The 18,295-nt window shown below is 36.9% G+C and overlaps 1 protein-coding gene across 1 annotated transcript in view; it reads left to right on the top strand.

Moving 5' to 3' along the window:
• Window positions 1-6,332: 6,332 nt before the first annotated feature.
• Window positions 6,333-18,295, top strand: part of TRPA1 (transient receptor potential cation channel subfamily A member 1) — a 32,009-nt gene continuing 20,046 nt past the window's right edge. Inside the window, exons 1-8 of the mRNA XM_009086008.4 lie at window positions 6,333-6,605; window positions 9,085-9,247; window positions 10,362-10,537; window positions 12,286-12,393; window positions 12,810-12,918; window positions 13,259-13,404; window positions 14,632-14,768; window positions 17,017-17,065. Coding sequence (XP_009084256.2) covers window positions 6,333-6,605; window positions 9,085-9,247; window positions 10,362-10,537; window positions 12,286-12,393; window positions 12,810-12,918; window positions 13,259-13,404; window positions 14,632-14,768; window positions 17,017-17,065 — 1,161 coding nt within the window. The remainder of the gene's footprint in view (window positions 6,606-9,084; window positions 9,248-10,361; window positions 10,538-12,285; window positions 12,394-12,809; window positions 12,919-13,258; window positions 13,405-14,631; window positions 14,769-17,016; window positions 17,066-18,295) is intronic.

Genomic DNA, 18,295 nt, shown 5'->3' with positions numbered 1-18,295 from the left:
TAGGACAGGAATGGCCAGGGCTTGTGGAAATCAAGTCAAGAGACAACAAGTCTTAAGGAAGAGCTAAAATACCCAGTACTGTACTTATAGCAGTTTCATTGTTTTTTGCCTATTTGTTCTTTCCTGAATTATAGTTGTTTAAACTAACTAATTTAAAACAAGACTATGTATTTTCAAATTTTTTAGATTCAGGTATGTGAGCATTGTTTTGTATTCATTATAGATGCAACCATTTTCAAGATAATGTTTTCTTTTATTATATAATAATAATAATATATATACATATATAGCTTATGTGCACCATATAACTTACCTTTTAATAAAGTTAATTTTTGACTAACCTTTTTTTCTAAACTGATAGAAATATAGTTTAAAATACCAAAAGTTATCCTCCTGATTTCAGTGCAATTCCACAGGTAATTCATAGAGAAGAAATAGAAGTGATACAGAAAGCTTGCAAAACACATTCTTGATATTTCAAAGAAGTGAAGACCTGAGGTATAACCTGACAACAAAAATAGAAATTCCATTCTAATTTGAAGAATATGGTGCAGTCTGTGATGATCCATAGAAAGCATTTACTGAAGATTTCCAGTGTTGCCTGTTCCTGCAAAATAGAGTCAGTTCATTATTCCCAGTTACTTTAGCAAGAGGGTCAGGTTAATTACTGGAAAGTCAGGATCCATATCTCTCTTTAGGCATCAGAAACCATGGAAGTGCTTTCAGAAAATGTGTGTCCCTAAGAAAGTTAGAGAGTTAAGTAAATCCTCTTTGTTTAAAAAAGAGAAACTATAGTCAGCAGAAGATAATAGGAAGAGAGACTTTGGATAGACAATATGTACAGAAAGAAAGTAATGTCAGGGGAAGAGAAGAAAGAGGGTTGAGCAGAATTGAAATATAAAGAGAGAAGCCAAGGAAGAAGAACAGAAAAGATAAATAGTAGGAAGGATACAGAAATGGTCATAAAAATGAGTTTGAAATGCCAGCATGAAGATACTGGGGATCATATATGCTGTTGCTTTACTAATGCTTTACTTTTCCATGTTTGAGATTGCCACTCATCATTTTCTATATTTGCAAACTTGTGGCAGGGGAAACATCCATGACATTATCCAATACTGGTTCCTAACAACTATAAGCATGAAAAGGTTTGAGTGCACTGGCTCAGCAGTGAAATGCACACCGCACTTTGAGGAAATATATGTCAAAATGGGGGAATTCCAAGACAGTGAGCTTAAAATTTACAGCATGTTTTCATTAGAAAATATGCATGGAAACATTTGACAGAATTGTAAATATTGCAGTTTATACAATCGTGATAAGAAATTATTCCCACTTATTTTGTCCTTTTGTTACTGCATATGGTAAAGACAAGAACATCCCAATAGAGGACTATGAATTACAAATTCTGGCAGGTTTTCCTTAATACAGTAATTTTTAAGAACTCCCATCTTAAAAGACATTTATCAATAACAGCTCAAAATCAGCTATCACCAAAGACTATATCTTTGGAAGGACAAAAGTAACCTAAGGCTCTTTGCAGAGACAAAGCAAGAGTAGAAGTTGTGTGATTGAAATGCCTTTGTAGAGGACAGATTTGGCTGGATAGGATGTCCATAGGTGAAAAGGATTTCTAAAAGGACAAACTAATGAATGAAAAGCACTATTGCAATGAGGATGCTGTGTTCCCTGACAGGCAGCAAATATACTAAGGAGGAAAGTTCTGTGGATGCCTATTTGTGATGCCTTGGTGGTGTAAATCACACAGCTGATGAGGAAAGGCCAAGGAGCACAAAGAAATAGTGTTTCTGAATGTATTACTGGTCATCAAGAAAGTGCTTGAATTAGATTGCAGATGAGATTTGAGCTTCTGAAATCTAGGACTGTCTTGCCCCAAACAAACCCTTGTCTAACTCTCACATATATAAATATCCTGAGGCACCAGTGTCTTCAATCTGATCTAGCTGAAGATGTCTCTGCTCATTGCAGAAGGGTTGGACTAGATGCCTTTAAAGGTCCCTTCCAACACAAAGTAATATTTAGATCTAGATATTTTATCAAGATTCTCCCTTTTTTTCCAGATACAACTGAGATTGTGTATCTCTACAATCTCCAAAATCAAAATAAGCAGTGTAAAGCATACATTCAATGCCTTAGTCTCATTGGACTGAGGGAGCAGAAAGTTTCTGAAGCCTGATAATTCAGTTTTTCCTAAATTTCATGGTTAAGGAAAGCCCAGGATGGAGTTCTCCAACTTCACAGATGGTTTCTGGGTCTGGTCAGTGGTAACTGAATGTGAAACCACAAAACCAGTGCTGAAGGCAGGAACAAGAAGACGAGTTTTTCAGGGTGGTGGAGAATCAAACACCAGCACTTTGACCCAGTCTCTGGCTGTACATTGGCACAGCTCCAATAGGAGGAGGAGAGAGCATCGCTATCAGAAAGCAAGCTGCCATTTTGTGACCATGATTGTTTTTCATTATGAAGCAGAGAGAATGTTTTAATCTCTTTAATTTGAGGGAGAAATATGATGCCTGCCATGTAAGAGGCCCTTAGCTTGTTTAAAAGGTAGTTTGCAAGAGATAGATCAGCTCCCAGCTTCACAGGAGGATTTCTGAAATGGATGTTTAAGTCACCCCTCACCTGTACACACTCCACTCTGAAGCATCCAACCCCCCCAGGGAAAGGGCTTACATTCACTTTTGCTACCATGCCCCTAAACTTCTTCTAGATCCAGCATGTGTTTTCTCTAGGAGCCAATTTGAAGCCAATAGTTGGTTCAATTAATTGCTGGGCTGCTCTGGATACCTTAGGAAGTATCCTTACCAAGATTGTTCTCATGGAGCTACACCTGCTTATTACAATAGATTTTAACCATAAAATCAATTTATACTTCCTTTCAAATCATAGATTTACTCTGAAGGCCTCTACTTAAATTTCTTCTTGTCCAAAATAGTCAGAGTAGGACTCAAAATCTGTAAGATATTATTTCATATCATGTTTTATCATTAGAGAAAAAAAAAGGCTTTGCAGTGTAATAAAGTGAATTATTGTTTTCTATATCCCCCTTTTTTTTTTCAATTAGGCATGTAACAAACCTGTCAATAACTTAAATCCTTCTGCTGAGCATAGCAGCATATTCCTTACCACAGAAAAATCTCAATAACAAAGAATGCAATGAAAAATCCAGTAGGCATAAGTGTAGTGTTAGTCAAGTTGACCTTGCTTGTTTGACAATGACAGTAGCATTTTTTTCTCCATGGTAAGTACAAGTATGTTCCTGAAAATTTGTAGGAGACAACTCATTCTTTTTTGTTAAGGCAGTAACTCAGATTAATTTCTGAATGGCTGCAATCAATATCTAAAGTAGCACCATGACTTCATCTGGCTTACTGAATTAAGCTGATTCACTAAATCCTAACAATCATTTTACACATCATAATTTATATAATACTGGTGCCAAATAGATCACTCCCAAACCAAAAAAAAAACATACAGTGCATCCTTTTCATTACTGCCACTTGCTTGAATTTATGGTTCCTAGGTCTGGATAATTAACAAAATTGCAGTACTGTGTTACTCAGGCTCCAGGATTCTAATGGTGCATATTTACTGTATATACAATTTAATTATTAAACAATCATATTTTTAATGAAATGCTGTGGTATGATTACCCTTAGTGAATTTTGCTAGTACTAATGGATCCACTCCTTCCATTAGCAAGATCATGTTTGAAATAAAATGGTATAAATGTATTTTAATCCACTCTAGGGAAAAACAGCTGTAGGAAGGGTTACTCTTCGACTACTTCTGTGAATTAGTTCCTTATGTCAAATCATTATGCAGAAATAAAAGCTGTGGTCAGACCACTTAAAATTCCATTTGAATCCTACTGGGAATGGAAAACCTTTGTACTATTTTTCATACTCTGAACATTCTTCTGAACACTTACACGAAGACTAAAATGTAGTGGTAATTTTAAAAGAAGGAAGCAGTATTATCAGATTCAAGCAAATTAGTAAAGCTATTGGTTGAGATTCATGACTTCCATTGTTTCACAGTATTTCTTGGGCTTCAGTTTAGGGGATTTTAAGAAGAAATGGATGATAGTTTTACTAATTTTTAATGATATTTCAGTGACACTTCTATTTCCAGATAATGATTCCTAAAGAAGATGGCATTTATTGTCTTTATACAATACCCAGATGTTGAGTTTAATTTCTCATAAAGAGGACTGTGAGCAACAGAAAAGTCAAGGCCAGACAGGAAATTCAAAGGGATCTCACCACAGGAAGGTGAATGTGAGAAGGGAATGCTTCTAAAAAAGGCACCAGGAAAATGATGGGAAACACAGAGTTCTCCTCCAGTATCTTAATCCCAGGTCACATTATTAGAATCTCTGCAGGAACTAATTGCTGGCTTTCCTGAGTATAGCTTTCTTGCTATAGTAAAAGTATCCCTATTCCTTTTGGTCCTAATTAATGATGACATAGCAACAAAAACATACCTTAATGCACTGCTGTTTGCAATACCTGTGGCTACAGCAGCTTATGAGGGGAAGAAAGTTTCTGCCTCATTTTTAAATGTTGCCTGATAGTTGACAGGAATGAGGGTTTATACTACAAGCACTTAAACCCGCCCAATTAGGCTTAGATATTTCAGTTTATGGTCTTAAGGCTACTTAGTTAAGGATTTCTAATTTCAGCTTACAACAAACAATTCTGGAGTTACAGGCTCAAGAAAACCAGGATCAAAATAACAAACACAGCATTTGTAAAGAGAAATCTGGTGCTATGCACACCAGTGAAACTCTCTGAAGGAACCAGCAAGAAAAAGAAGGTACAAATGACACCAGAGATAAGTGGATTTGGGAAAGTTCTTCAAAAATGTCCTTCTTGGTTGTCTTTTAATGAAAATAAACTGTCATAGGACAGGCAAGAACGATTTTCTGAACTTGGTTAAGCATTCAAAAATATGGAGTAGGAATACAACTTTTTAAAGCAATGAGATCTCTTGGGACCCCTTAAAGTCAGTGATGATATAAAGGTGCAAAAAACATTCTGGTGACTTGGAAAGTACTACTGAATTCTCAGAATGGCCAAAAATACAGATGATTGTGGCAGATTCCAAAAGATTCATGATTCACTAATAAAATGTCAGATGAAATTCAATGTTGATAAATTCTAGGTAAGTACCCATAAGAAACATAACTCTGACTAGCTTTGCATGAGTGTGTACCTGAATGCTACTTATTGATAATATCACCAGCTAGAAAAAGGACTGTGGAGGAGAAAATTTCTATGGAAGCTTAGCTCATGGCATTCAAAAAACCCCAAACATATTTGTGAACATTTAAGAGAGGAATGAACAAAAAAAAACAAACAAAAAATGAGTACTGCCTGAATACACCTTAACCATGTAAGTCTTCCCATTTCATTTCTAAAGGAATAAGGAAAAGATTCAAAGTAGCAGGATGTGGCTATTCAGAGATAAACAGTGACATCTGCAAGAAGGAAAACCACATGTTCAAGGCCCCATCAATGAGCAAAGTGCATCAAAGTGCATCAATGACTTTGTGAAATAATGAGCACTAACGGGGATGAAAAAAAAGGGGGGAAGAACGCTCCATTTTTCAAAATAAAAACACGAGGGACCACTAAGTGAAGCCAGTGGTAAAAGAAAACTTTTTTTTCAGAAATGTGTAATAAAATTATGGCACTTAGTGCCACAGGATGTTGTGGCACAGACAGTATAAAAAGGATTTTAAAAGGGAATGAGCGAAATAATGGAGAGTTGCTTGTTGACAGCTATTAAATAGGCTGTAAGGGGTGTGACACTTGGTTTTGGCAGTCCTTAAGCTGCCGCTTGCCATAAACCATGAAAACACAGGCAAAATATCACTTCCTGCGGCTCCTTCTGCTGCTCCTAACCCTCTGCCCCTTCCACTACCTGACCTTTAGCAGGGCTACTCATCTCACGTTAAGTAAAATGGTTTTTCCCCGAGTTACAAGTATTTCCGTAAAGACTGACTCAGTTACGGGCTCTTTAGGATTAACCCTTTGAAAGACCTTGCGCTCCTTCTTTCTCTACTCTTCCTACAGCCTTCCTACACCTCCCCAGACTGTCGGGTCAAACAAATTCTGGAAGAAAATGTTATGGCTACACAGAGAAGCTAGTAGTAGAAAACTCGACCCGCTATTTTCGGGGCGGGAGGGCAGCGCAGGTGTAGCCAGCACCACTTCAGGCGATGGCTCCTGGCGAGCACTGGCGCTCCGCTCCCGCGGGGTCCGCCCGGAGCTGCCCGCCCGCCGTGGGAGCCGCCGCCCGGCGGGATGCCCGCCCCGGCGGGATGGCCCCCGCCTGCTTTCCCTGCTTTCCCCGCCTCCCCCGCCGCCGCCGGGGCCCGGCCGTCACTCGCTGTGTCGCCTCGCAGGTCGCCGGAGCGGACGGGGCGGGCGCGGCTCGGAGCCGGGCGGGCGGGCGGCATGAAGCGCTCTCTGCTGTGGCTCTGCCGCTCCCGGGAGAAGGCGGCCTCCTCCAGCGCCTACCAGGGCGTCGTGTGCGAGGCGGATGCCGCCTCCGTCGCCTCGCAGGATGTCTTCAAGGTGCGTGCGGAGGGGCGGCGGGCCCGGGGTGGGAGAGAGGGATGAAGGTGGAGGGTGAGGGGGGCGGAGGGGCGGAGGGGCGGAGGGTCTCTGGAGCTGTGCGGGCTCGGCAGGGACGATGTCCCAGGGACCCGTTCCTCCGGGGGACCCTCGCTCAGTGGACTCGGGAGGGAGGATCCGTGCGGGATGGGAGGCAGGCTGGGAGCTGCCCTGGCCGTGGGGTGTGAGGGCACAGGGCACTGATGTTGCGTGGCCCAGGCTGAGCTGCAGGGTAGGGGAGCAGGCTAAGGAAGATGTGGGTGGCAGGCTGCTGAGGCAAAACTCATATTTCCCCCGGGCACAGAAAGAGACCACCTCTTAGAGGGAAGCCGACGTCACGATGGAAATGAATAGATCATCTTAGCAAAAACGATACGAAAGAGTTTAGAGGCACTGGAACTGTTACGAAGGGAAAGGGAACCATCAGTGCCACGTACACAAGTGGTATTGAAGCCAGGAAGGAGAGAATATCTTCCCATTTTCAATAGAGATTTGGATGAGAATCATGTATTTGTATTGCTGCTAGGGAGACCCCTAGACCAAACTTTAGTGGCGCTGTTTTAAGCATAAGAATAATTAAGCAGAGGAAGAGTTTGCTTACAGAATGGAAGACTTGGAAAACTTTGGAGATTTTTAACAGGAAATCTAAAATCCTAAACAAATCTGACAAAGTTTGTAGATTGGTTCAAACACCTCCAGAGGTCATTTCCATTCTCATGTGTTTTCTGTGTGCTAGCTGTAGACCTGAGCAGGAGCTCTTAAGCCCGCACAGCTCCATAATACGTTTGGTCGGTCACTCTGGTGGGTGATCTGTCACTACAGAGCTGTTCAGGCACAGGGCAAAGGAGCTGCTGTTTAAAATTGCTTTGCTGTTTTTAGCTAACCCAAGTACTGAGAACACCTAATTGACTTCTTTCTTCCTTATTTTGTTAGTGAAAGACTGCAGTATTGGCTGATAAATCTTACTTTGGTCGATAGAAATTATCATTGTGCCACATTTTGTCTTACACTGAGAAATAAATCTAGTGTTAAAAGTAGAAAAATGTGGTCTCAATCAATAGAAATAATAAAGGTAGAATGTTAGAAGAAATAGAAAATATTGGGCTCTCTAATAAGGTTTACTTAGACAGCTTTTTGGTGTGTTTAAAACATATAGATACTGCTTGTGTAATTGAGCGGTGATTTTTGTGACAGTGGATTCATCTTAAATATCTTTTCCACAATTATATCACATGTTTTCAATTTCCTTTTTCTGATTGCACTATTGAAGCTGATACCAGACCCGTATTTGGCCTCGATCTTATAAATGTTTAAACACGTTTGTAACATTATTGACATGAGTAACCTCACTGAGGTCAGTGGGACTGTTAAGCTGAATGAAGCTAAACACGTGCTCAAGCACATGAATGGGCTGCCCTGTAATGTACATTTGCTTAAGGATGGCAAAAATTGTTGAGTCTTTGACACTCAGGGCATCCTGGAGAGCAACGTTTTCTTTTTCAGGTGTGAAGGGAGCAGTGATTTTACGGAATTCCCTTTTTTTATTCTTTGCTTGCTTACACACCGTTTGAAGGTTTGCATTACTTTAGATAAGCATTTTTGTCATTTTTTTCCCCACCCAATGTAGTTGAACTGTTTTACTTTTTTATTCTCTCCTAATTTTTAGTGTCTGTTCTTAAATTCCTGCCCATTCCACTGCAATCAAGGTATTCTATCACTTTACATAGAAATATGGGATTTTAATAGCTTTAACAAAAATATTTAGAGAATATCATAAAATAATAAACAGCAGAGTTTCCTTAGTGGGCTTTGGTTGTAAAGCATAGTACCTGGAATGTATCAAGCTGTTAGTGGGCTCACTGGGAAGATACTGAGTTGTTTCAGACTGAGATAATAGTCTGATGTTCTAAGCATGCTGCTGGAATTAAAAAATATATTGGTTTCTCTGACACAAAGAACATCACAGAAGCCCGATGGCTGAACTTGAAAGCCAAGAACACAGTATCAATCTCTGAAAAAAGACCTAAAGAAAGGAATTTATCAAGACTATTAATTTCCCTCTCTGTTGAATTCATTTTACATGGCTACTGCAAGAAAGAGAACAAAAATGTAAGTGATAAGTTTGCTTGTTTGCGATTTTCCATGGTAAAGGAAGGATCTTGATCTCACTACAGAAGGAGAACAGTGTGTTCAAGATGATTTTCTGTTTTGTTCATTTTGCACTGTTTCTCATCTAGATCTTATATTGCAGTCAGTTAAACCAATAACAATCAGTTTCGCTGTTGGCTCAATCTGATCAGGATTTGGGAACTTCTGTAGGAGCCCAAACAATTGGGCAGGAGTTATTGACTGTAACATGCCCACAAAATCACATTACAGCATTGCTAACTTCCTGCCTTTTAGGAGGATGAGAAAATGGGAATGTTTTTACCCAAAACAGGTCATTTCAGATGGAAGTGCCTGTAGGCTCCGGAGCTTCATTAAGAAGAATCGTTCTGGGCTTACAAAAGTGGATGAATTAAATGCCACCCCACTGCATCATGCTGCTGAAGGAGGACAAATAGAACTCATGCAGTTGATCATGGATGATTCTTCCTATGAAGGTAACGTGCATTTCATGTACTACTTTATTTAGCACAATAAAAAAGTTCAATAACCAAGATGTTCATTACCCGACTGAAATAGGACTGATAAGTGTTATCTCAAATATAGATTCAAGTATATTATAGATTTATAGATTCAAATATATTTCCAATTGTCTCAGGTGTGTTTTGGGTTGCTTTTGTTATGTAGGACTCAATGTAACAAAGCAACCCAAAAGGATTCTGTGTTTTCTCTCTAATGCAATGAATCAGTATGTCTTGCTTTGTTTGACACTCGGATATATAGACTTCAGATGTAAAAAAGAAAACTGCAATGGTTGAACAGAGGATTTGGCTTTCTGCCTTCCTTATTCATGCTATGTGTCTCTTATATAATAAGCATTGCAAATGATATCAGATTCCACCGATAGGCTGTATGCTACTGAGTAAACCTACAATGGCCCTGAAAATCTTGGCTTTTTTCACCTGTTGATGGCCAATCTAATTTTAGATTATTCTGGCTGAAATACATATTTCTTTTATTTTTAGTCTTTATTTTTGTCCTAATTTTTTAGTATATTTGTAGAAGTTTATCTTCAGTTTTCAAGCTCAAAACGTATGTTTAGGACAGACCATTTTTATAACTGGTGAGAATTGATTTTCTTTTGTGTTCTGAAATGAAACTGAGTAGATGTGGTCTCTTACAGTTTGCAAGCACTTATTTGTTAACTGTTATTTCGGTTATTCGCACTCATTTATTCTGTGCAGCATCTAAAGAAATTGCTGTGAAGTCAAATAAAACAGGAAAAAGAATCAAGTTGAGAGGGAAATCAAGTAACTCTTGGGTGAGGAGAAACATGTATAATAGTGGGCAAGAAATAGACAGGTGTTTCACCACTTCAATTCCTCTCACCAATACTGTATCTTCAGCACAATATTTAATCAATTTAACCCAGTGCACTGCATCTCATGAAATCTTTTCCTTTCTCTTTCCAAAGAAATGCAGTAGCACAGACCTAAACCTGACGCTGAAGATGCCTTTTTTTTTTTATTCAGTGCAAACAAAACATTTGATGGTTTTGCTTTGTTTTTTTTTTTTTTTTTTTTTTGCTTTATTTTCTCTCCTTGGATCTAGTATTAAATGTGATGGATTCTTCTGGAAATACCCCCCTGCACTGGGCCACAAAGAAAAACCAGGTTGAAAGCGTTCGCTTGCTTCTCAGCAGAGGAGCCAATCCAAACATTCTCAACTCCAATATGATGGCCCCTTTGCACATGGCAGTTCAGTCCCTGCACAATGAAATTGTGAAGGTAGGTCTAAAGTCTGCCTAAATGCACACATTTGATGAGTAGCTCAGGCAGCAGAGCACCAAGGCCTTGTTGATATATGCCATATCTCTTCATGTGCTTTCTTTAGCAAGTAGGATGTGTAACATGATGCCTATGAAAATGCAGGTGTCCTCTTAGCACTGCCAGTGAAAAGTTACTTACTGATTTACAGAAATACTGAAGTTTGTGCTATGTTAAATAGTGCTTATGTTACACAGAAAATGCGTTTTGATTATTCAGACACAAGGAACTTTCTTTAAAGGTTCTTTTTAAAATAGAATCTTTATGTAGGCATGTGTATTTCAAATTATAATATTCTGTTTCTTTTTTTTTACAATTGTATAAGGTGTCTTAGAAGTATTAACATTCTTGAAACTACTGTATTTTAAAATAAAAATCAGATTAAAACTAGTCAGAAAGCACAGTCTTTAGAACCAACATTCTAATAATCAATTGAATGGTAGCAGAACTAAATCTGTAATTAAAAATCACAAAAATATATTGAAATTACTAAAATATGATGAAATTACTAAGGTGCCGTGTTGAACCTTGTAAAACAGTGATAGCTATGAGATTTTAAGCAGCACCATTTTTTAACCATTTGTCTAAGTGCGGTGAGATTTTTTTTTCACTTCATATGCAGGATAGGGTTAGAATTTTAAATTTTTTAAATTTATTTAATTTTTTAGATGAATACAACATTAAAATTACAACACTTCCTTTTCTCTTTAAATTTGTCTCTTTTTCTAGTTCATCCATGCAAAAGAAAGAAACACATGTTATCTGCATTCAAGACAAATAAATACTCCTTTGGAAATGTTTGTGTCCTCAAATCTTACAAAATTATATTCATTATGAATCAAGAACAATGAAATCAATGACATTTTTTAAATGAGCTTTTTATGAGCTTCATTGCTTTGGTTCTTGACTAAATCTGTGCTCTCATTTTTTTCTCCACTCTGTTGTTTATTCAAACTAATTCTCCCTTGGTTTTTATTGCCAAACTGCCTGAGAGTGATTAAATGTACCAGTTCCTCTAATGCAGAAAAAATAAATTAACTGAAATTACTGAAAGACAATTAAATAAATATGCACCTAGGGGAATAAATAAGCCACTATGGTCATTATAATGTCCAGATCCTTTGCTTTTCAAAAAGTGCAGGAAGCAGCCTGCACTTTAAGCAGAGATAATTGATCGTACTGATAGTTCAGTGTCAGCTGTTAGCATAGAGACTGGAGCAGGATTTCAGGACTGCAAGATCCCAGTTTTCATCAAGACCCATCTCCCCTCATTTTACTGTTCAATTGAGCAGATTTCTAATTGATCAGATTCTGAAACATTGGTACCTGCCAAAGATTTTTCTGTTGAAAACATCAGTTAAAAATCCTTACCTGAAATGTGCTACAGAAAATACTTTCTCCCATTATTAAAAATTTGTTAAATCAGACTTCAAAATACTTTGCAGCTGTGTGCAGAGTTTACCTTGGTTACCTGGCTGCCCGCTGGAAAGAATTGTACTTCATATCTGTTCATATCTGCATTTTTCACCAGCATATTTTGGCACTTTCCTGCAATTTTCCCCCTCATCTGCTACTGCATTGTGGGCCTTTGGCATGCCAAACAAGGAAGTTGGAAGGGTTCTATGGGTTGTAAACAACAAAAATAATGGAATAGGCATTTATTGTTGTTTTTGACTTATGATTGACTGAATGTTTCCTTAAACATTTAGGTTTTAGTCCAGCATAGCAGTACAGATGTTAACTTGGAAGGTGAAGCAGGGAACACACCTATAATTGTAGCGTGTTACAAGGACAATCCTGAAGCACTGATACTCCTGGTAGGTGTAATTATCCATCATCTTTTGAGATTATTCTCTCTACCTTGATGCAGAGTTATTCTGTTCCTGAGTTTGGTCTTTGTTCAGTGCAGGAAGGTTAATCATGGACCTAGTGTTCAACTGGCTTTGTGTGGTTTACTAAGAAACTTTAATTTTTTAAGAGGGTATTTATATCTATAGCTATCTGAGTGGCCAGCTCAAGGAAAAAAACTGATTTTGAAGGTCATGAGAACACTATAAAGCATATGCATTGTATGTCTATAACATGCAAAAGATACTTGTGTAAAAAAGTTCATAATACATATGTAACATTAAAAAAAGGAGACAGCTACCCATGAGACTATATCTATAATAGGATATTAATTTGTCAGATTTTTATGTATGTCAATGAGCTGTATTGAGACATTATTTTACAGATTGAAAATGGAGGAAAAATATGTAAACCAAACAAAACAGGATGTATGCCCATCCATGCAGCAGCATTTTCAGGTGCAAAAACATGTATGGAAATTCTTTTGAAAAAAGGTAAATACAATGTTCCCAAGTAGCGAGTAGCAATTTGCTGCTTTGGTTCTCAAATAACTGTGAAAACAAGCAATTATAACTGTGTTTGAACTTACAAGATGTTATTGCAGTAATTCCTATGGGTGATTTATGCTGACAACTTTTGTATGATTGTAGCAGCAAACTAGCTGCTTTCCTAAATGTATTTTCATCCGTTGTTAAATGACAAATGTGACAGGATCATATTTTGAGAGGGGAGAATATTATTGCACACTTAACATGCTTGTTTTGAAAGCCTTTTTATCTTCTGTTATCTCATTCTCACTTAAAAAAATAAAATCCATTTATTTTCGTCTCTCAGGTGAAGAGTTGGGTCACTCTGCTAAAACCCACATCAATTTTACCAATAATGGAAAGTGCAGTCCACTTCATTTGGCAGTTCAGAGTGGTGACCTCGAAATGATTAAAATGTGCATTGAATTTGGAGCTCAAATTGATCTAAAACAGGTAAAACTCAGACTGGAGTAAAATGTATTTTTGATAAAACCTAGTTATCTCTAAATCTCTGAGTGGTATGAAAAAAAGATGAGCAGATAATCATTGTTCATTCTCTCTTCCAATGCAAAACAGAGGGAGCAGCAAATGAAAGCAAGTATTTGGTTCAAATTGGGCAGAATGTGATGTTTCTTTACCCAAGTTACATTGGGTCATCCCTTCCCAGAAGTGGAATCTTAAATCTGACACTTTCTGATCATTCTTCTCTACCATCAGCATTGGCTTGGCCTTTACATTATCTGCAAACACAAATTTGTGATACTACTGCTGCTTCCATTGCGTATTACTGCTGATATAAGGGTCTGTGTCCAGATGCTTTCATGAATAAACATTTTAAAAAATATCTCTTGCTAATCAAAATGTTTGCAAGGATGAAATCAACTCAAACTAAATACAGTTTTGCCTTCTTTTGCTGGTTTGATTCTTTGAACACACAGAATTTTAGAATGAGATGATTTATGCTGCTAATTTTGTGATAGGCAAAACTATTTTAAGAATGCTTACGGCATTGTGGAAAAGCCCATTCCAATGCATTCACCAAAATGGTCCTGCTCTAAAAATGAGATATATATCAAAGCTGGTTAGTCCCATCTTGCTAAAAAAAAATCCTATTTTGACAAATATTGTTCTATTCATCTGTATATTGCTTAATTATTTTATGAGTCTAGTTTATGTTAGTTTTATAGCATATTGAACAATGTTATTTTTTACCTGCAGAAAATCCTCCTTCTAAGGAGAATTCAATTTTAGGAAGTAAATGAAGTTTTAAAATAATGCATTTTCTGTGTATTATAGGCCCATTTGTTCGCTTATTCATTTGTATTGGCCTAGATATGGTTTTCTGTATCTTTAATTTGCTTCATCTCCTGCATCCGTCTGGTTTTTAATTAAACTACAAAAGGCTGTTAAGAGTAAAATTATCTCAAATCTTAGGGACTTCATATAGAGTGATAAGAAGCTTTGTAGTAGTCCTTTAAAACTATCTCTTTAGTCTTTTTTGGTTTTGTCAAACTCTTTAGAATTCTACTGCAGTTAAAGACTAAAGCTTTATTGCTTGCATAGAAATTTAGGCATTTGTGAATTACAAATCCTGGGGTGGTTCACTAGTGTGTTTAATAGATTGGAAGTTAGGTTTCTGAGGTTTAAATATTTGTATTTTTACTTTTTCCCCTTTTATAGAATGAAAAATGCACAGCACTTCATTTTGCTGCCACTCAAGGAGCGACAGAGATTGTAAAACTAATGATGTCATCCTATGCTGGGGAGGAGTCCATTATTGATGCTGTAGATGGGAATAAGGAAACATTGCTTCACAGGTAGGAAACTCCTGATTTCACTATGAATTGTGAAGCATAATATTCCCAGTTATTCCTTGTGTTTGGAGCACCCTTCCACATAATTTGGAACTTCTCCATGGTATGGGAGATGGTTGTAGTGCAGTATGAAAGAGGAAAACAATTGGTCAGAATATTAAAAATCTTGGTGATGATACCAAAATAAAAAGAGTTCTAGTTATCTTGGAACCATGTCAAGGAATGGTCACTACAGTTTGCATTGAAAATTTACTCCAGTAAAGCTGTAAGGGAACAAGTTGGGGAATTGGTAACATCTTCTGACAATGTGAAAGAAATGCTTTTATATAATCACATGATGTTCTCCAGAAAATGAGGGAAAAATAATATGAACTGTTTAAAAGAATTTTTTCCTTTATTTTCAAAAAAACCATATACCTGATCAGGTAAAAGGAAATGTTTGCACACTTCTCTTTGACTTCAAAGTTGCAGAGGTAGTGTTTGTGTGTGCCATAATCCTTAAGACTTCTAGTCTTTCATACTCTATTTAAACCCAGAGCACTAGACTGTGGAGGTTTCCTAAATCCTTTGTATCAGAAAGGTACTTAGTTAAACAAGCTGGCTCCCAACTCTATGGAATATATTTCCCTATCTATACATTTTTTTGCAAGAAAGATATGTTTCATTGCATTTAACTGTAATTATTTGACAGTGCTATTCTACAAGTTTTACTGTATTAAATAAGTGGTAGAAGCAGTGGAGATTATTTTTCTTTGGACACAGTTTAAAGTGGAATGATTCAAGGATAATTGAAGACATTAAAAGAGTTTGTTGTAAAATTAGGGTAATGTTTGGGTACACTTGGAAATGTTACCATGGAAGAACACAATTATAGACAAAGTGATGACAGAATGCCAAATCAAATTGTGCCGACACATGTACTATTTTATAGATAACTGCCTGCCTTATCTCTGAAAATTATTGTCCTTGAAAAAAGCTTGGTAAAAAGGACAACACTATTTTGGTCCCTGAGTCTGTGAAACAGTAAAAATTATATTATTAAGAATCATCAGGAAGGTAGAAAGTCACCCAAATATCTCAGAATACAAAAAAACTGAGTAGGAACGTTAACTTGTTGAGAAACAAAGCAGCAGTGAAGTATAGGTAGCCCTTGATGCTTTTGCATTCCTGCTGTCATGTTTCCAACTAAATATTTCATATAATTACTTTGTTTTCTCTTCAGTCACCTTGGAATTTATGTTAGCATTTGTGAAGCATTCAGTATTAATGTGTGGCTGGAAAAGTCCACTACAGATAATGGAGGCATCTCTATGTGTTTGGAACCATGACTTGATTTTTAAAATATGCCTTTTGAGCAATCAGTTCTAACTATAGTACACCCACTGTTTTATTACCTCTCATCACACTAAGGCAACTGTTATCATCTGAGCTACAGTACAGCCTTGGAACTGTCCTTCTGTGTTCCTTATTGAGTCAAAATATTTCACAGAGGTCTGACTTGTGGAAACATTTTGTCTGTGTGTATTTACTGTGCTATACTTTCATGCTTTGAACAGTTTTTTCCTGTAATGTATAATTCAATGCCTTACTGTAGCATAAAACCTGAGAAGATTCCAAATGTATAGACAGCTTTAAAATATTTTTGGTAAATGGCATAAACTTTTTATCTGTATATTTAACTAGTGCTACTGACTATGCTCCAAATGCCTGATTTATACCAATTAGTTTGTTCATATTTTTTCAAGTAGACTTGTTTGCCACAGTCAGAATACACGTTTAGACATTGCCATTTTAACCTCACACTGGCATTATTGCACAAAATACAACCAAATTATTTTTGAATCATGAAATGAATTTGATGCTCCAGGCATGCTTGGAAAAAACTGCATATGAAATTTATGGAATTCTGGATTGACTTTGTGTGGCACACTGAATGATCTGATATATGAAATTACTGTTTCTCCTAAAACTCGGTGGTAAAGTACCTGTTTGCCTACCAATAAAGTCTTTGTTTCCTGCAGTGAGTTTTGAATGTAATAACTGAACTGAACTTAGTTTGAAAAGAGAACTGCATGCAAAAATATAAAACCAGTTTATTAAGATGAATTATGTAATAAGGGTATACCTCTGTCTCTTTATTTTAAAATTTATTTATTTGAAAGCATTAGAAAATAGAGAAGAATGCTATTCTTTGGCTTGAAACATCTTTGTCCTTTCTAATATTACTGCATTTTTGCATTATTCTCCACAGAACAGCCCTGTTTGATCATTATGAACTGGCGGAGTATTTGATTTCAATGGTAAATATTTAATCAAGCAACATGTTTAGAGAGATTATTGCTATCTATTGCTGCAGGTCTGCATAAAGAAAATCATAAAGTAGAACCTAATTAGCCGATACCTGTTCTCAGGTATGACTAATTAGGTAGATATATACATTTCATATTGTATAATTGAGAGTTACAGCACAACAGTAGTTGTTGATCCATAATATCATCCCACAGTTACAGAGGATGAAATCTTACATTTTTATTTCCATTTTACTTACTCAGAAAAATTTCCTAAACATCTTTTACCAAATATGGTGAAGTGGTCTGGTCATTATACACTCTTCAGACATGAAATATTAAAAAAAAGGCTAAACATGCATAGAATTTCATCTGATTTTTTTCAAGACATAAATCATTTCTTTAAAGAATGTACATATGATTACTATGGGATAACATAGCCATATATCAAAGTTTGTGTATGATCTAGAAAATTTTTTTATTCGGTGTGGTTTGGTTGTATTTCTTCCATGAATAATTATGAAGAATAAAGAGAAGAAATATAATCGGGCATGCTACTGCTATGTTCCCAATTTGTCCATAGCTACTGGCTATGTTCCCAATTAAGTCCATTATGTCCATTTGTGCCAATTAAACTAAGGCTCATAATCATTTTGTGCCCCACTCATCTGAGGACATTTTCAGAAATCATCAGATTTCTTTTTTGTTTTATGTGTGTTTAGGACTTTTGCTTCATTTCATGGCAATTATACTAAAAGTAATTATCTTCTACATACAGTTTTGCTTTTCTCAGAAAGTTTGTTATAGAGAATTGATTTAAGTAGAACTAGATGTTGGGCTTACTTTTGATTTAAATACGAAATGGTGAGGTTTGACTACTCAAACTTGTCTGACAAAATCAGCTGTCAACAAAACTTATTACCTGAGAAATGCAGGTACAAGTTTTTTGCATGTGGAGGCTTGTGTGTGCCAAACATTGTATCATAAATATCTTTAATACGGCATTTTCTAAGAATAAACTTTCATTCTTTGAGTGCAATTTGAGTAGTTTGGCCTCTTCCATAGAAGGTTTGCTGAGGGTTTCTTTGGCTTTCCATATAGAGTATGTCAGGTTTGATGCTTTAGGACTGTTTTAATCTGCCCTGTCTAGGAAAGGATCAAAATGTGTCAGTGGGAGGTAGTGGAGTGTGGCATGTACAGCCTGTGCTGCCTCCTCCCTTGGACTCCTGGCAGGATCATGGA

This window comes from Serinus canaria, chromosome 2 (assembly GCF_022539315.1).
Source record: "Serinus canaria isolate serCan28SL12 chromosome 2, serCan2020, whole genome shotgun sequence".
Lineage (NCBI taxonomy): Eukaryota > Metazoa > Chordata > Aves > Passeriformes > Fringillidae > Serinus > Serinus canaria.
Note: the sequence above shows the minus strand (reverse complement) of the source record. Positions and strands in the feature narration are given on the sequence as shown.